This window comes from Gracilinanus agilis, chromosome 4 (assembly GCF_016433145.1).
Source record: "Gracilinanus agilis isolate LMUSP501 chromosome 4, AgileGrace, whole genome shotgun sequence".
Taxonomy (NCBI): Eukaryota; Metazoa; Chordata; class Mammalia; order Didelphimorphia; family Didelphidae; genus Gracilinanus; species Gracilinanus agilis.
In genome coordinates, this window is record NC_058133.1 from 192,501,204 (window position 1) to 192,520,878 (window position 19,675).

A 19,675-nucleotide genomic window follows, 5' to 3' on the forward strand; every position below is an offset into this window, starting at 1 on the left:
AGTGGGAGCCTGCCCCCCCACTTTCAGATCAGAGACCTGCAGAGTAAGGGCGACTGACTCGTGCTAACAGGTCTCCCTTTGCCTTTGAAGTGCAGAAGCAGAAACAGAAGCGTGTGGCTTGGGGAAAAGGATACTGAGTGCAAAGGCAGGAGAGCTGCATCTGACAGTGACCTTGAACGGTTCATTTCCCATCCTGGGTCTGAGCTTCCTCCTCTAGAAATTGGGGGGGGGGGGACTCTTTAAGGTTTCTTCCAGTTCTACCAGTCTGTGGTTCTAACAATCCCTCTTTCTCTGTTAAAAGCCATCCCTTGGAGGACCATGGCAGAGAAGTCTGAAAGGGAAATATTCACACTTTCCAGGGTCCTCCCAGGTAGCACCAATGCAGAACAAAAACTGCTTGCAATGGGTACTTCAGGGTGTACAATGGGACTATTGGAAGTGCGGAGAAGGGAGAGAGACCAAGTGATGAGGCCGGCTGTTATCTTGTAGACCACAGTGACAATTGTGATTTGTGGTCAGGGTTAGTAAACTCTGCATTTCATATTAGGGGATCTTGGGGCTATTGTGTGGGCAGGTGTCTGGTATCTAGAGTGACTGTGTGCCTGGCTTTCTAATGTTACTCTCAGTGCCTCAAGCAGAGCAGGAAAATATGACTGCTAGTTTTCACCCGGCCTCAAACACCCAAGACTCTCATCTAGAAGATCATCCCCTTTCAGCATCAGCAAAGTAGGCAAAGTGAGAAGAGGGAAGGGTGCATCCTACCTCGAGCTGTCTGTGCCCCATTGAGGCCGCCCGAGATGTTCATCATAACCCAGCTTCTCTCCCATAGACGCACTGGCAGTGAGAAACTCAGTGTGATTTATCCTCTCTGCAGGCTCAGTCCACCCACTTGTTTCTCAGTGTATCGATTGATCCATTCTCTCTGTCCAGTGAGTTCTGTGTGCCTTCTGATTTTTTTTAAACCCTTACTTTCTGTTTTAGTGCTGGGACAAAAGAGCAAGGGCTAGGCAAATGGGGTTAAGTGACTTGCCCAGTCTTGAGGCCACATTTGAACACAGGTCCTCCCAATCCCTTCTGAATTGTTATAGGAAATAGAGTGCCATATATTTAAAGAGGACCTAGGTTCAAATCCCAGATACTAATTTGTTCCCCATGTGACCTTGGGCAAGTCATTTTAGGCGTTAGTAGGCAGTATGGCATAATATATGAGCAATGGATTTGGGGGTCAGGAAAATCTGGGTTCAAGTCCCATCTTAGACACTTACTAGTCAGTTGTGTGACCAGGGACATCCCTTAATCCTTCTATCCTTCAGTTTAGTTTCTTTATCTGTGAAATGAGGGGGCTGAACCAGATGGCTTCTAAGGTTCTTTTCAGCTCTAACTCTCTCATCTGTCTACCCTTGCGTGTGTATGTGCTATATGACCCAGATCCCAACTCCTCCTACCCACCCATGACCAAAATTAGGTTACCCAGTCACAGCAGGAAAGGGCTCCCCACCCCAGCTGCCCTATGCTGATAAGGGGCCAAACAGGAAGGGGAGGGGAGGGGGGATAACTGAATGAGCATCCAGGGGTTGGGGTAGATGCCTCTCCCAGGCGAACACCAACCTCAGATGGGGAGGATAGGGGGCAGGAAATCATCTGCTCAGTCACCTTCTGGCCTAGTACAGAGAGCACAGACTGGGTCCTTTCCTCCCAGTGTGGAGGAATGGGAGGCAGAGCGACAATAGGAGCTGGCGGGAGAAAAAGCAGGGATCATGTTCTGGGGGCCTAGGGGAGTCCGTGGCTAGCTCAGGACAGCCTGAACCCAGAGAGTGGGAGAAAATAATAAACATCACAGGCAGGACGATGAGTCCTGGTCCGTGTGAGCTACTGCTGCCATCCGTTGGCTAAAATGGGTAAGGGAGCAGCTCCAGCAGGAAGACCTTGAATGGTACTAGAGAACCTGTTCTTGTCCTCCTCCCCTTGGTCCCTTTTAGGACAGTGTGGGAGCCCCTGGATGCCAGATCACTTACTGCTGTTCCCTCCCCCTTTTCACCAGGAGCACAACAAACTTCCTTGCCCTCCCTCCCAACACATAGCCTCTGGCCCAAGCTAAAATTCCAAGGTGCTCAGAGAAGTCCCCTTTGTCTCTATCTCATCCCTGTTTAGACCAGCAGGCTGCTCCTATGAGTACTCCTATGAGACTTACAGCACCCCCAATTCCCTGACTGGACTGAGTTACAGTTCTTCCACCAACTAGCTACTCACGATCTTGGACAAGCGAATTGGTCTCTTTGGCCTCCGTTTTTTCCTTGGTAAAATGAAAATAGGTGTCTGGTGGCTTCCAGCTCTAACATTTAAAGATCACACTCCCAATACAGTCCCAAGAGCGAAGTGTTCCCAGAAGATAAATATGATGGCTAATCACAGTTCCTCTCCTCTAGCTGCCCCCACTCCCTGAAAACGACCCTGTGAGGCAGAATGAAAATCAGACTTGGGCCTTGGGGATCCAGAAGGGCAGGGTCCAAGATGGGGGATAATCCTCCCTGGAGAATGGGCAGGATCCTCCCCTGAAAATCTTCTTAGTTATAGGTTATTATTATATAATCCTCCTGAGACCCCCACGCCTTCTTCCTCTCCTTTAACCCATCCCTGGAACCTTTTCTCTTTGCACAAAATCTTCATTTTGAACACACACAACATCTCCCCATTCCCTGCTCAGTCAAAACCAAAGAGCCCAACCTACTTCAGTCTCTGGGCCCTACTTTCTCCTCCCTTTACTAACATGGACTCCTGGTTCCATTTGGGAAATCCACACTCCCCTCAAATCCTTCCCAATAGTGGTTCTTCCAACTAAATAAGAGCTTCTCTTCAACCTTACCAAACCCCAACACATACACACCAGAACCAGAACTGGCCACCTGTGAAAGAGTACTTGCCCTGGGAACTTTGGGAGAGTACGTACTGCCTTGTTTCTCTGAATCCTCCCTGGTCAGGCATGCAGCAGGGGAAAAAAACCCAAAAAAACTAGAAAAAGAACAAATTTTAAATCCCCAATTAAATACCAAATTGGAGATCCTAAAAATCAAGGGAGAGACTAAAAAAAGTGAAAGTCAAAAAACCATTTAACTAATAAATAAGACAAAGCACTGGTTTTATGAAAAAATAAATAAGACAAACCATTGGTTAACTTGATTAAAAAAACAAACCCAAATTATTAGTTTCAAAAATGAAAAAGGTGAAATCACAACTAATAAGGAAGAAATTGAATCCGCCCTGGTCCCCAAGTCAGGGTCCTAACCAAGGGAAAGAGATAGGAAGAGAAGGTTGAAAGGAAAAACGACAACCCAAAATTCTGGGCAAAGTGCTTCCCCTAGGACCTGGCCACATTCGATGGAAAACCAAGCATTCTGCCCAGTGTCAGCCCAAATTCTGGGGGCCCAGTCCCCAAAGGACATTTGTGGATAAAGGCTGGAGGGAGCAAGGCTCTGAGGCATGTATAGAATAAATATAATTTTATTCTTTATCCAGTAGATCTCAATGGAAAGTTCAACAGTAACAGCTGCACCAGGTTGGGCTCCCGAGGGGGAGGGAACCTGCCCGGAAGTGAGGGGAGCATTGGAGGGGTCCTCACCCTCCCCCCCACCATTTCCCAGGCCCCCCATGGAGAGGCAGGCTGGGCCAGCTCTCCCAACCCTGGGAGGGAGAGGGAGGGACCCCCCAGCAGATGCCCGCCCTGCAGGGGGGACAGGAGTAAAGGGAGGGGGAGATGCAAGTAAGAGTTGAGCAGAGAGGAGGCCAGGTTGTAGGAGATGATGACCCAGGAACTCGGGTGTCTCTGTCTGTCTGCAGGGTGTGGAGGGAGGTGGGAGAAACGGAGAAACGTAAATAGCCATTGAGATTGCCCCAGCCCATGGGAGAGAAAAATGGTATTGCTGGTGGCTGTGAGGCTGGGGTGGGGGCAACAGAGGTCAGTGTCTCCCAGAAGAGCCCTCCACTCCCCTCTCCTCCTCCCCCTCTCTGACCCATAGCTATCCCATTCACTGTGGGTACAAGGCTGGGTCCCCATGGAAAGGGGAGGCCAGATGGGAGAGGCATCAGCTCTCTGCCATGGTGCAGGAAGGGGTGAGACACTTTGTAAGCGGGAGGGGGGGGGGGGCAGCAGGAGATGCATCTTGCCCAGCTCCTTTCCCTCTTCTCCCTAGTCTCTCAGACCAGTAACCTCCAACCCTTGGTAGGAAAGGACAGAGGGGGGCACCACACAACAAGAGCTAAGAGGACAGAGGAGAAACAAGACCCTTCCTCCCCTGCTCAGCCCACACCCAGTGGTTCAGAGGAGAGAGAAATGGTGTGGGGGGCCTGGCCCCCTTGTCCCCAGTGATGGGGCGGGGAGTGGAGAGAGAATTGGCTTTAGAGCAGTACTTCACAGTTTGAGAGAGAAAACTGAGGAGAAACGGGGTTGAGGGGGAGAGGTGTGGGTGGGCAAAGGAGGGAGGGAGTTGTCTAGGGGCTTGGGTTCACTCCTTCCCCAGCCATCTCTCCTCCCCTTCCCCCAGGCTCTGAGCCCAGCTGCCCCCAGGGCAGCATCCCCTCCCCCCAATGCACAGCACAGATTCCTTCAGTACAAATGTGCTTAAAATGAAACTTCTTATTTAAAAAAAATAAAAACAAACAAAAAAATAAAAACAAAACCAGCGAGGGAGATGGTAATATCTGGGAGGAATGGGAAGGGGGCAGGGCGGGACTCAGCGGGGTATGTACAGGGGAGAAGCCCTGCCCCCCATCACCAACCTGAGGGGATTCCACAGCAATTGGGGAGGCTCTACCCACCCTCCCACCTCAGCCCCCACTTTCCCCCAGCCTGGGGAGGGGGCGGATGGCTTGCTAGTTTTGAGAATGGTGGGGCTGAAAGCCCCTGGAGTTTTGCTGGTGATGAACATGAGGCTGGGGAGGTTGGGGGGTGGGGCGGGGAGCACAGGCGCTTCCAGGAGAATGGCGCTCTCTCCGCCCTCTCCCACCATATCCCGGCAGGCAGCGGCTCACTGCTCTGGCCCAGGCCTGGGATCCGAAAAGGGGACTCCCTTCAGCCCTTGGTCCCTGGCCCCAGCCCCCACCAAATCTAGGTCATCCAGGCGGCCTCCAGTTCAGGCTGCAGTGAAGTCCGGCAAGGACTGAGGGGGCGGAGACGTGGCTCCATCTTTCCCACCTCTTCTGTCCTTCGGGACCCCAGGCCTCCCACGAGGTTCCGAGACCGCCTTCTGTCCGGGCAGGAGGGCGAAGGGAGAGGGGAGACGTGTTTCGTGGTGGTTTCTTTCTGAAGGCGGAGAAAGCCGGGCGGCGGGCTGAGGGCTGTGTCCGTGTTTCCGCAGGGGGCGGTGTGGGCCGGGTCAGGGGGAATGGGTGGCCGGGCTGCTTCTGTTGGAGCTGGGAGAGAGGCTGGGGCTGCAGCTGCCCGGAGGCGGGGCCAGGCTGCTCCCACTCCCTTCCCTCCCCCCGCCCCCCGGCTGTCCACTCAAAGTGTCCAGGCCCTCGGAATTCTCCAGCATCTCCTGGATGAGGGGTGGCATGGAGCCCGGGATTTCCATCTTCAGCGTGATCACTCGCTCGGCTCCTGCCAGAAGAGAGCGGGAAGGGGGAGGGGGGAGAGAGGTCACCCAGCCAGCCAGGGCAGGGCCTTGGGTGGAGTCTCGCTCTCCATCTCCCGGGCTTGTTTCAATGTTTGTTTTGGTTGATGGTTACAATAAAAATGTTAACGTTACAATAAATTTTTAAAAGGAGTCTCTCCACCCCCGGGGTGCTCAGTGAGGGGGAGGTGCCTACTTGCAACTGGCAATGCCAGGTTGCCAGAGCAGGAAGGGGGGTGGGGGCAGTCCTTCCTCTGGTGCAGAGGTAAGGAGGGGACAGGCAGGCTCTTCCTCTCTCGGTTGTAAGCCCCAAGGCCCAGAGCCTGTGGCAAGTCTCACTCGTAGGGGTTCAGCTGGGATCCCCGAATGCTTTCCTTACCCTTGGCGCTAATGCTTCGAAGGTCCGTGATCTTCATAAGCATTTTGGGGAACATGTGAGGCCGGCTGGGCCGCCGTTTCCTCACGTAGACCTTGAGGGCCTCCAACAGTGGTTCCTGAAGCGTGTCTACTTTGTCTGGCTGCTCCAAGTCCTGCCGGTCTGGAAGAGGGTTGGGGGTGGGGTGAGCATCCAGGCTGCCCCCCTCCACTCTCAGAGGAGAAAGAATAAAACCCCAACATTTATGTGGTCATGCAGTCCCGGCCTTGGCCACTGGGGGACACTGCTGCCCAGGTCTGAGCAGGGCCCAGTGGATGGGGGTCATTTTAGCACAGACAGCAGCATCATTTGTATAAAGGAGGCCAAGCTGCCTTATCTACTATTCTGGCACCTCCAGCCTCCTCTCCCTTCTTTCTAAATCCTTGACCTGGGATCTTCAGCTTGTTTTGTTCTGGACTTCATCAGTGTCCCAGGGTGGGGACAGGCTCCAACCTTGTGCAGGCCACCAACTTTTCAGGGACTTTTCTTAGAAAGATGCCATGGGGCACTGAGACTGGCTCATGGGCAGAGCTGAAGAGAGGACTCCAAAAACCCACAACCTGACTTCAAGGCTAGCCCTCTTCTCTTCTCTACACCAGGCTGCTCCCTCCTTACCCATGACATAATTCCTAGGTGGATACTAAAGCAGGAAGAGCAATGATTTAGCAAAGGACAAGCCAGTGGAGAAGAAATCCACCATTTTTAAAAAGCTTAGGTTCTTCCAGACCAGAGGTTCTTGACCTTTTTTGGTATCCCAGATCCCTTTGGCTGTCTAGTAAAGTCTATGGTCCCCTTCTCAGAATGCTGTTAAATGCATTAGTCTAGAGTGGAGGTTCTTAACCTGGGCAGGCAAACTCTCTTTAACATTTTGATTTTGCTATATAGTAATTAATTTCTTTCAGAATACTATTTTTATGCACTTGAAAGCATTATTCTGAAACAGGGTCTCTAGACTTCACCCACCTGCCAAGAGGTTCTGTAAAAAGGGCAAGAACCCCTAAACTAGACTGACCAAGAGGAAGTTTCAGGGACACAAAAGTCCACCCCTTCCTCTGGGAATCCCCAGGCTGGAGTTTGTGGGGCAGCTTTGTTGGAATCTCAAGAAAGTGTTAAAAACTACATAAAGGAGCATCTTGTCTTCATCTGAAAAGCATTATGGTAGTATCTCCCCTTCCTGGTATCTTCTATTTCACAGTTTCACATACTCCAACCTGATAGATCCTGGGAGAAGTTTGGGGAGCTGCCATAAAACCTGCCCACTCTGCCTTCAACTCCACATCCCCTCAGTTCCCTTTAGGTTCCTAAAATCTACCCACCTCCACAGATGAGGCAGATGGCACTGAGGAGCCCAGTCTCAGCATCATCCATCTCCAGTGGCAGCAGCTGGTTGGCGAAGGCAAAGACCAGGTCGGTGAGGGGCCCAAAACCTGCATTGTGCATCTGTGTCCGGTTCAGGGTCAGCCCATCCGAGAAGGTCATTGTGTCCTGTTCTGGCGTGTACCTTGTGCAGATCCGAAGAATCTGGGGGCAGTTCAGAGCAGTAGAAAAGTCATACTAGTTCATTATTCTCCTGACACACCTAGGTCCTCTTTAGCCTCTGATGATTTCATCAAGAGAGCTCATCATGGTCCTTCCTCTGTTTCCATATCAAATGAACCCTGTCCCCTACCCAATCTCCCCGAGCTAAGTACTGTTTCTCTAAGGAAGTTTCTGCTAGAGTCTAAGGCAGTTTCTGCAAGGAAAGGATTTTCCTTCAGTGGGAAAGGAGAAGAAATGGAGAATTGCCTAGCATTAGAAGCCTCTAATTCTATACATGTAATCCTTTCCCCCCAACCCCCTTCTTGTTGGATAGTGGAGAGAACAGGATTATATCAAAGAATGCAGAAGAAAGGTCAATAGGCAAGGAGGGAACACCAGGTTGGGCAGTACCCAGAGACCCTCACCAGGATATCCAAGCAGGCAGCCTTGAGAAGGGTGATCTGATCAGCAATGGTAAGAGTAGTGAAGCCAGGAAGCTGTTTGGCAAACTCCACAGTCTTAATGATACATTTGGTGGAGAGTTCACTGAACTTGTCCCAGAGGTCGATATCCAGGGAGACCCGCTGTTCCGAGCTGTTGTTCTATGGGAAGAAAAGGAAAGGAAGGAAGATTGTGACAGGCATCAGTCAATTGTCCCCCACAGCGCACCTCTCTTCCTGGTCTTGACCTCTCAACCCCTACCCTTGCCCCAATATCATATTATGGATGACAGCTGAGGCTGTGCCAATAATGCAACAGTGCCTCTTTCTATCACCATAACAAAACATTCTTCTCATTCCTTGAAACAGGGCATCATGACCCCATGGCAGCTAGTTGATGCAGGGAATAAAGTGCTGGACTTAAGAGTCAAGAAGACCTTAGTTTGAATTCTGCCCCAGACACATTAGCAACATGATCCTGAGTATATCACTTATCTTAGCCTCAGTTTCTTCATCTGTAAAATAAGAATAATATACTTACTTGGATTGTTGTGAGGATCAAATGAGATAACATACTATAAAGTGCTTTACAAAAGTTTAAATCACTACATAAATGTTAATCATTACTATTATTATCCCTAGTTTATAGATGAGACTGAAGCTTTGAGAGGTTCATTAAATATTTATTAAGCACCTACTGGCCTCAGATCAACCAATAATAGGGCAGCCAGGGATACAATGAATAATGTTCAGGGCCTGGAGTCAGGAAGACCTGAATTCAAATTTGATCTCAGATATTTACTAGCTGTGTGACCCTGGGTAAATCACTTCATCTTGTTTGCCTCAGTTTCCTCACCTTTCAGATGGACTGGAAAAGGAAATAGCAAACCACTCCAGTATCTCTGCCAAGAAAAAACTGGGTCATGAAGAATTGAGCATGACTGAAATAACTGAACAACGAAGTAGCTATTATGTGCTAGGCACTATGCTAAACTCTGGGGATTAAAAAAAAAAAAAAAAGACAGTCCCTGCCTTCAAGGACCTTACAGTTTTAATATGAGAGACAGCAAGCAAATAAATATGTACAAACAAGCTACATAAAGGAAAAACAGGAAATAATTAAGAGGGAAAGTTTTAGCATTAAGAGGGGTTGGTAAAGACTTCCTGTAGAAGATGGGATTTTAGTTGGTACCTAAAAAGTCAGAGAAACCAGGAGGCAGACAAAGAAGGCATCCCAGGAATGGGAGAATGAAGTTTTGACAAGTGAAGGTGATTTACCTAGAGTCACAGACCAGATAAAAATAACCTCAAAATGTGAATACCACTTTAGGATTTGCAAAGGGTTACAGATATAGAAAGGAAGTATGGTGTCCTGAGAAAAACACTAGCCTTGGAGACAAGAGATATCATGGATTCTATCTCACCTTTGACTAACCCAGTTGTGTGACCATGGATATATCATTTAATGCTTCCCTTCTCCTGATATAAAGATGGAGCAGCATGGGTGGGGGGGCAGAGGTGGGAGCAGAATGCTACAAATACTGTTAGATGTGGGTCAGTGAGTCAGTTGGTTTAGCTTAACTGTTTTTCTTTAATACAAGGGATGGCTCAGTGTGGGGTGTTGTTGTTCATTCTTTTCAGTCATGTTTGACTCTTCATGACCCAATTTGGGATTTTCTTGGCAAAGATCCTAGAGTGGTTTGCCATTCCTCAACCAGCTTATTTGACAGATGAGGAAAGTTAGGTGAAATGAGTTAAGTGACTTACCTAGGGTCATATAGCTGGTAAGTATCTGAGGCCAGATTTGAATTTAGGAAGAGGAGTCTTCCTAATTCTAGGCCTGGCAATTCTATCTACTGTGCCACCCAGCTGCTCTTCAGCATGAGATACAATAACACAAAATGACTATAGGCATAGAGACAATCAATAGCTCTTTTAAAATAATCTGAAATAGATTCTCAGAGTTGTGAAAAATAAATGAGATGATAAGAAAAGGACCTATATGCACAAAAATATTTATGGCAGTTCTTTTTGTGGTGGCAAAGAATTACAGATTGAAATTGAGGAGATGCCCATCTATAATTGTGATAGAGTCCTACTGAGGTATGAGAAATGACTTGAGCAGGATGATTTCAGAATAACCTAGAAAGACCTACATGAACTGATGCAAAGTAAAGTGAGCAGAACCAGGAGAACACTGAACACAGTAATACTGTAACAATGATCAACTATGAGAGACTTAACTACTCTGAGCAATACAGTGATCCACAACCATTCCAAAGGATGAATGATGAAAAATACTATCCACCACCAGGAAGAAAACTGAGGAACTCTGCATGTCGACTAAAGCATACTTTTTTCTTATTTTTCTTGCTTGTTTTCCCAATATGGCTAATATGAAAATATTATTTTCATATGAATGTTTTTTGAACATTGAACATTCATGAAAAATGAAAATGTTTTACATGACTTCAAATGTATAATTGATATAGTATCTTCTCAGTGAGTAGGGGAAAGACTAGGGTGAAAAAGAATTTGGAACTCAGAATTTTTAAAAACAGTATAAATAAATAACAATAGTAGTTTTTCTTTTTTTTTTTTTAAGTATTAGCTAAGTTTTATTAAGGCAGCTAAGTGGAGCAGTGGATAGAGTCTAGAGTTAGGAAGATCTGAATTCATATACAGACTCAGATACTGGCAGTATGACACTAGGCAGGTTGCTTAACCTCCCTAATTGTTTCCTTTTCTGTAAAATGGGAATAATAGTAGCACCCACCTCCCAGGGTTATTGTGAAGATGGTATCTGTTTGTGAAGATAATATTTGTAAAGTGCTTTGCACAGTGACTGGCACATAGTAGGTGCTTACTAAATTTATGTTTCTTTTCCTCCTTTGATTAAAGGTTAAAAATTCACTGGGATTTTTGGGAAACCCTATATAGATATCAATTATTATTATTGGGCTCCCATCACCCCCAGCCAGCCCTGCTCTATGATTTCATCAACATAGGGATCTATCTCCTAGTAAGGAAATTCCTTTCTGCCAATGCAGAGGCAACTTTATTGACAATAATCTCATTTGATCTTCACCAGAACTCATTACAGATGAAGAAACTGAGGCACTGAGAGATTCATTGGCTCTGCTGCCTCTGTCCATACAGCCAGTAAGAGTTGGATGTGAGACTTTCTTGACTCCAAATCCATCACTCTTTGTCCTTTGCTATCACCTGGAGCACAAAGAGCTCCAGAGGAGAGGAAAAGAGGACAGTAGGAAGATCAGCCCCTTTTAAGTGCAGGGAATTAGACCAGTGTCTTGGGTGCCCTCACTCCTGTGCCTTGCAGTTATCCCTCATGCTCCCCATTCCCAGCCCCCCAACCTCCTCATCTCCCCCACGCCCCTTTTAGGCTTCCCTATCCAGATGGTGGCATCTCCCCATGTTCCCTGCCCCCTGAATTCCCATACCGTAGTGTATTTCCCGAGTTGGCAGAGGGCAGGGAAGGTTTCCTGGTGGGCTTTTCGAACCTTCTCAATCAGCTCCTCCACCTCAGGGGTCAGTGTGTAGCTCTCTGAACACTCTGCTTTGGGCGTCTCTTTCTTTTTCTTGTTCCGATCATTCCTCACAGCTGAAGGAGGGAGGGCAGAGGAGGAGGAAGGAGGGGAGGGGGTCAGGAGCTGTGTGGTGGGTGAGGTCCTTTCTTGAGGCCCTGGGTGCCCCACCCCATGGGCCCCTCATATCTTAGAGGGGCGGGATTTCCTCCCCAGGTCAGCACATCTAGGCCAGGCAGAGCTGTTATCTCCTTAGCAAAATCATCTTTGTGAATACAGAGACAAACAAACACACACACACACACACACACACACACACACACACACACACACACACACACCCCTACAAAGGGTGAGAAAATTAGTTCTCTAGCCTCTGTGCTCCCTCCCTCCCTCCCTTGAGTCAGGAAGCAAGGTCCACAGTTACACATACTATATGTAGCAATGCTTTGACCTCATCTGTGGGCCCACAGCTTGGCTGAGAATAGGCCCCAGGCACTGCCAGGAGGCACGGGTATGTGTGGGCTTTGGTATCCCTGTGCTCTGGGCTGTGCATTTGTCTGTGCACATTCATGTCTCCTAAGTCAGTTCCCCCAAAACTCCCTTTTGTTTTTCTTCTCTTCTTCTTCCTCCCCAAGGCCCTCCTACTCCCTGGGCCTTGGGCCTCTTACTGAACCAGCAGAGGGTCCCCCATCCTTACATGTGAGCAGAGGACCTTCAGGGTGGAGTTGCAGGGTGTCAGGAGGAAAGCCAAAAGGAACAGAGCTCTCAGGGCCCCCACCAAGGAAAGGGAACTGGGCAGGAGGGTGAGAATGGGGGGGATCTCTCGGCCCATTAGCCAGGGAGCTGACAAATCACCGTGGGCGCTGAGCCGCACACACCACTCGCCTTTAAAGAAGCGATGGGGTCGTTACCAGCCGATTATCCCCGACACACAATCACTCACAGGGCAGGGACGCAGCCGATGCTGGGTGGGGGAAGGGGGGGACGGCTGAGGAGGAGATCTCAAAGAGTGAGGGGGATGGAGGGGCTGGCAGTCAAAGGGGGTAGGAAAAGAGAGACAGAGAGAGAGAGAGAGAGAGGAGAGCTGGCATAATTTGGAGATCACTCATGTCGACTCTGCAAATTCAATAAAGTGCAGGAGAGAGAGAGAGAGAGAGAGAGAGAGAGAGAGAGAGAGAGAGAGAGAGAGGGAGAGGAAGAGAAAGCGGGGGGATAATTTGGGAAGAGAAAATTGCAGCTGTGACAAGACGTTTATCATTTGGAAGCTTTAATTCTATTGAAATGGCAGCTGCTCAGCTCCAGGGCACAGAGCTCTGGGAAGGCAGGGAGGGAGGAAGGGACTTGGGGGGGGGGTCCCCATGGCTGCCTGTCCCCAACCTATTCCATTCTCTCTGAGCACATATATACCTTGAGATAGAGTTGAGGAAAGCCTGAAGGTGGGGTAAGACCAGTTCAAGAGGTGGGTCCCCTCTAGGGGTTCAGAGCTTCCTACTTCTTCCCTCCCCACCCCACCATGATAGAAACCTGGGAAAACTCCTGCATTATATATGTGTGTGTGTGTGTGTGTGTGTGTGTGTGTGTGTGTGTGTAGGGGTGTATCTTAGATAACAAGGGTAGCACATAGCACATCTCACCCTCCACCTCCTGCAGTGAGCTAGCACTGGCACAGGCTGGGGGGACAAGGGGGGCCCCTAGGGAAGGAAGCACATGATCAGTTCCAGATAGAAGCCATCGTCAAAGCTGGGGCACATTTAGAGATGGGGAAACTGGACTTCCCAGAGGCTATAGACTAGACCTGCCTGTTCTCCCAGAAGCCATGTACCTCCCACTAGGGAGGGGGATGGGAATCAATGAGGTTTTTCTATCTGTGGGTCTCCATCTGCATGTGTCTGAGGCTCTGCACACACGTGTACATGCATCTTTCTTCCACGCCCCCATGCCATACTGGGATATGGATTGGGGGCAGGGAAGGGGAGTCCTGCTACCGCTGCCCACCTCCCCCAAGTCTGAAGGTTTCAGCTCCATGACAACGGCCAACGCAGACGGAGGCTTCTGTCAGCGTCATTTATCTCTGACATCATCAATCATCGGTTGCCATAACAACACCCATGATTCAAACACAAGAGGGTCCCCCCAACCCCAGGCCCTGCCTTCTTTTAGCCTGCCCTCTGCTCAGCCCAAATGCATAATCTGTGTTCCACAGAGTCAGGATGGGAACCCCAGATTTGAGATGGGCTGAAAAGGGGCAGGGGAAGGAAGGAATGAGTTTTTCGATTCTCCTCTACTGCCCTTCTCTCCTAGGAATTCCCCCAGAGCTCACAAGCCTCTGGGGCCTCAAGTCCTTGCTATTCCTACCTCTGAAAGGAGCTGTGCTAAATGGAATTTAGTCCCTCTCCCTACCCCTGAAGGTCGTAGGGAACCCAGGTGTCCCTTCTATATTTCATCATACTCTAAACAGTGTATATAAAAAAGATGAGTCCAAGAAAAAAGCTTACACATTCATTCTCATTCTCATTCTCTCTCTCTCTCTCTCTCTCTCTCTCTCTCTCTCTCTCTCTCTCTCTCTCTCTCCCTCCCTCTTCTCCCTCTTCCTCTCTCTCCATTCCTCACTCGCCCCCCTTCAATGCCAGCTTCTTCATGGAAAACTGGGTTTCTGCCTCAGCTTTCCCCCTTCTCTCCTAGCCCCACAGTTCCTTCTACTGCTCAAAGGGAAACTCAGGTTACAGACTGCACACAGCCCCATATCCTCCCCATTTTGGCCCTAGGATGCCCTGCTGTGGTGAGTAAGGGTGGCATGGGATGGCACTTACACTCCTTGGACATGCCCACTTCAAAGCATTTCTGTAGCCGGCAGTACTGACAGCGATTTCTCGTCACCTTGTTGATGATACAGTTCTTATCCCGGTGACACGTATACACCATGTTTTTCTGGATGCTTCGACGAAAGAAGCCCTGGGGTAGGAGAAATAAGGGGAGGGGGGAAGCCAGAGGTCAACAACCAGAGAGCAGAGGTAGGAAAGAGGGATATGAGGGCCAAGAAACTGAAGCAGATGCCCATCTATGGTCTTCGGGTGAAAACAAGACAGCATCTCTTCCCCACTCAGTCTCCTCACCATCTCCCTGGGCAGATGAGACCCTGGGACAGGAGAATGTGATTCAGCAACAAGAAAGGGAACTACCAGAGGAGAATCCCAATGGCCTGCTGGAGTTGCTGTTTCCACCAATGCCCCTTCAGCCTCTGGCATCCTTAGCTGCTTCTCTGACAAACTAGCCCCAGGGTAACTAATGAGTTAGGGAGAGGTGTGGAGGGGTAAAGATGGGGGAGAGGCAGAGCCCACAACTGAGGTGCCTAAGAACACATTGGCAGGCAGGCAGGCACAGGCACAGACTGACGCACAGAAAGTAAATATACATGCACAAAGGCCAGCAGGCAGGCCAATGGAGGAAGACAGGAAGAGGACCAGACAGGCAGAGATGGACAAATGGGCAGAGAGATGGACAGACAAGGAGTAGAGGCCAAAAGAAAGGCAGTAAGTAAGAGGGACAGACTAGGCATAAAGACAGACTGAAGGGAGGCTAAGAGACAGGGCAGGCACAGTGACAAGCAGGCAGGCCAGACAGGCATCAAGAAAGGCAACAAACTGCCCTTTGATCCAGCCATACCATTGTTGGGTTTGTACCCCCAAAGAGATCATAGATAAACAGACTTGTACAAAAATATTTATAGCTGTGCTTTTTGTGGTGGCAAAACACTGGAAAAGGAGGGTATGTCCTTCAATTGGGGAATGGCTGGACAAATTGTGGTATATGATGGTGATGGAATACTATTGTGCTCAAAGGAATAATAAACTGGAGGAATTCCATGTGAACTGGAAAGACCTCCAGGAATTGATGCAGAGCGAAAGGAGCAGAACCAGAAGAACAATGTACACAAAGACTGATACGCTGTGGTAAAATCGAATGTAATAGACTTCTGTACTAGCAGCAATGCAATGACCCAGGACAATTCTGAGGGATTTGTGGAAAAGAACTCTACCCACATTCAGAGGAAGAACTACAGGAGTGGAAACAGAAGAAAAACTGCTTGAACAAATGGGTTGAGGAGGACATGATTGGGGATATAGCCTTGAAACTACCACACCAATGCAACTAACAACAATTTGGAAATAGGTCTTGATCAATGACACATGTTAAAACCAGTGGAAATGCGCATCCACCAGGGGTGGGGGAAGGGCGAGGGGTGAAGGGGAAAGTGGGAGCATGAATCATGTAACCATGTTAACTTTTCTAAAAAATGAATTTTAATAAATGTTAAAAAAAAAAAAAAGAAAGGCAGCAAAGCACACACGTACATAGGGATCAAAGTAGGACACACACACACAACATGAAAGTAGGCAGATATACACACACACACCCATGGTCCCAGGTAGGACACCTACAGGATATGACAAACAATGCCACACATGCCTGTACACACTGATACACAAATACACAAGCAGAAGAGACAGTCTGTGGCCTTGGGCTCTGCCCTTGATCTCTGTCCCCAAGTCTACAGATAGCTTGCTCCAGGGCTGGAAAGGCCCAGGGTTAGAAAACTCAGCTGTGTAACTTCTCAGGCCTGGTTCTTGTGGGAGCTGGAGGCCCTGGGGAGGGGAAAACAGTGCAGAGGGTGTGCCCTGCAGTATGGTGAGAGTGAAGAAGACTGTGCCATTCTAGGTATTTCTGACCTGTCCTTTTCCTATTCCAAGGGCCAGAGCTAGGGCAATGGAGTAGGGAAAGGGTCTGGGGGGCCAGCTGGGGGCTCTAGGAAACCAGATGTGCTGGCCCTGGGGGAGGGGGGAACCTGCAAAGCCAGGAGCATCGGAGCTTTCTGAGAGTGGGGTAGGCAATTCCCAAGAGGTAGCTCTACGCCTCCTCTCACTGGGCACTCCTCCTGCCAGGTTATTCCAATAGGGTTCAGGCAGGGCTGCTGGGGGAGGCCTCTTGGGTCTCTTGCCAAGAGCAGGTCAGATGCCAGCTCACCATGGTAACCCCAGCAGCAGCAGTGACGGGTTCTCACCCTGCCAGGCTGAGGCATGAGCCCTGAAAATGAAGACTTTAGGGGGGAGGAGGAACCCCACACTTTCCATTTGGGGCACCCCCACACAGGGGAGGGCAAGAGGCAGCTTGGGGAGGTGTTTAAGGGAAAGGGAGAAGTTGATCATAGATGGACACTATAGTCATAACCATACATCCCTTCCTTCTTAAAAATCAGAACACTTCTGTTTGTTCCTTATCCTCACATCCTCTTTCAAGGAATGCAGGGAGGAGAAAGTAAAAAAATCCAAACTTTCCTCTCCTTTCACACACATCAAATTAGTGAGGGGTAGAGTCCATGACTAGGAAGGCTGGGGGGAAGACCAGAGATAGCGTCTATATTTTCAAAGTTATCTATTCCCCTCATCTTTCATCAACTAACTACTGTTCAATACCACTAACTCACCTTACAGCCTTCACAGGCGCTGACCCCATAGTGGTACCCGGAGGACTTGTCTTGGCAGACAAAACAGGGCTTGTAGATTCGGGGGAGAGGAGGTGGTGATGGGGGGCTGGGCACGATCTCCTCTGAGCTGCTGCTCTGAGTTTCAATGGCTGAAAGTTTTAGAAAGAGAAAGCACAAGTTAGAAACTCCAGGCAGTAACCATCATTCCGTAAGATCTCACTATTCTCATGACAGACTGGAAAAAAACAAAATACCAGATTCCTAAGAAGATGACCCAAGTTGATGATAACGATGATGATTTTCATTACTACCTGTGTGATATGGGCCAAATGCTCCTCTCTTTGGGCCATAAAATAAGGTTAGAGTAGATGACTTCTGAGTCTCTTCCAATTACAAATGAAGGATTTATTTTTATTTATTTTTTCAAACCCTTACCACCTTCTGACTTAGAATCAATATTGTGTATTGGTTCCAAAACAGAAGAGAGGTAAGAGCTAGGCAAGGGGTGGGGGTGGGGTGGGGGGGAAGGTTAAGTGACTTGCCCAGAGTCACACAGCTAGGAAGTGTCTGAAGTCAGACTTGACCCCAGGATCTCCCATCTCTAGGCCTGGCTCTCTGTCCACTGAGCCACCTAAATGCCTCTCAAATCTATCATTTATGAAGCCCACCTTCCAGACTTTCACTGGCCTCATTATCCTTGACAGCTACAGGATTCCAGAGGGCACTAGGTAGACTCAAGACAGCCAGACACAACCTTACACAATGTCACAGCATTTGGGTAAGGTATTCATTATGGTAGCCTCTACCTCCCATTGCGTTGGAGCAATGACCTGCTAAAGCCTCTTCTCAGGAATTCTCTCCTTCCATATAATAGCTAGGAAGGAGTTAAGGCATGATGGGAAGAGAGGGAAGGGCCTGAGTCTGGACCAGAGGAAACTAGGGTCAACAGGATGTTCAAAGGCAGTCCACTCCCCCTCCTTTCTCAGCTTCCGTTCTCTACCCACCCCCCCAACAGTCATGGTCCCTCCCTCACCAAACAATTCCCTACCCCACCTCCCAGCCAGGAAACTAAGGGGTAGACCAGGAGATCAGAGACACTGCTCTCTTCCACCCTTTTTCTCAGCTCTTGGCTGATGAACGGAAGAGGTACAGAGGTCCCCTAAAACTGACTCTAGAACCATCTTTCTCAGAAGTCTGAGGTTAGGAACCTTCTTCACTGTTATCCTCTACTGGCCAGTGGATCATATTTAGATCTATGCGTGTCACTGAAGGGATGTGTTGGGGTGTTGCTCCTAAGCCAAAGTGGGGGGACAAAAAGGGCTTGTTTCTACTCAATGATCCTTCTTACCAATGAGCCTTCTTACTGTCCAGGACTCACTCTACCCCTCCTGCTATTTTGTTTCCAGTAAAGGGGAGGGTGAATGAGTGACCTGGTGGGGTAGCGGCTAGGCACGCAACACAGACCAGATTCTCTACAGCCACACAGTCTTTATTAGGGGCTGGGGGGTGCAGAGTATATTTGAGGGTAGGAGATCTTAGGATGCTGGGAGTAGGAAAGCAAACTACTGGAATGATAAAAAGTAAAAGATACTCCTTTCCCACTCCTCCAATTCACCTGTTTTCTATTCACACACAGTTCTCAAACCTCACCATTTGATCACTTGTCCAGCCTCCTTCCTCTGTGTTAGTCCTCTCTGTGACTCCTAGCCAGGTCAGCCAGTGCAGACCAGAGGTATTTTGCCTATATAATGATATATAGGAAACTCTGACTCCCCAAAACTAATTTTTTTTAAAACCTTACCATCTTGTCTTAGAATCAATACTGTATATTGGTTCCAAGGCAGAAGATTGGTAAGGATTAAGCAATGGGGGTTAAGTGACTTGCCCAGGGTCACACAGCTAGGAAGTGTGTGAGAAAACCAATTCCTTATCACTCACATCTAACTCCCTTATTTACTAAGCTCTAGCAAGAACAACTCTGTAAATCTACAGCATGATGACATCCAAAGACCCAAGCACCTCTTTAACATAACCATGGTACTGCCAAAAGTTGCATACACCGTGACTCTCCCTCCTACCCACCCCCAAAGCTTCATGTCTAATGAGAAGGGAAGAGATCCGGTACTAGGAGACAGGAGACATTACCCTATTCCCCCTCCCCAAAATCAACTTCATCCATGATAGGCGGCTGCTTTTTCTCTGGGAGTTGCCAGGAGGGTGGAGAGGAAGGCATTGTGCCAGCCCAATTGGCTAGGGCCTACAATCGTCTTAGAGAAAGGCAGCAAGACCCTAGGCACCATATTGCCCTGGTCACCTCAAACTGGAATATTAAGAGGTCAATTCCTCCATCCTGACCTCGGTTTCTCCTACAAACTAGAATTCAATAATAAGAAAGCCCCAAAACTTAGATCTCCTGGGGGCCTTCACCCCACAAAACTGTCCTACACTCTGCTTCCTTCTTCACTTCCACTCTCCCTTAGCCCTACACAAGTAAATCAGACAGACAGAGAAGCCTGAGAACAGCTGCTTGGGGGGGGGTGTAGCTGGAAGGGGGGTGAGGGGCCAGAGTGAGGCTGGGGGGGGGGTGGAATCTGGACAAAGGAGTCCTTTGTTGTGCTAACTTTTTCCAAGATGCAAACCAGCAACAATAGACAATCTAGCCGGAG

At 48.8% G+C, this 19,675-nt stretch overlaps 1 protein-coding gene across 3 annotated transcripts in view; it reads right to left on the bottom strand.

Moving 5' to 3' along the window:
- Positions 1-3,482: 3,482 nt before the first annotated feature.
- The window catches only part of RARA (retinoic acid receptor alpha), a 56,891-nt gene continuing 40,698 nt past the window's right edge, over positions 3,483-19,675 (bottom strand). For all 3 annotated transcript variants that reach the window (XM_044672455.1, XM_044672456.1, XM_044672457.1), the window contains 7 exons: positions 17,010-17,158; positions 14,338-14,479; positions 11,441-11,601; positions 7,965-8,141; positions 7,338-7,542; positions 5,986-6,144; positions 3,483-5,593 (listed from right to left, as the gene is read on the bottom strand). In XM_044672455.1, the coding sequence (XP_044528390.1) occupies positions 5,370-5,593; positions 5,986-6,144; positions 7,338-7,542; positions 7,965-8,141; positions 11,441-11,601; positions 14,338-14,479; positions 17,010-17,158 (1,217 nt within the window). In that variant the 3' untranslated portion in view covers positions 3,483-5,369. The remainder of the gene's footprint in view (positions 5,594-5,985; positions 6,145-7,337; positions 7,543-7,964; positions 8,142-11,440; positions 11,602-14,337; positions 14,480-17,009; positions 17,159-19,675) is intronic.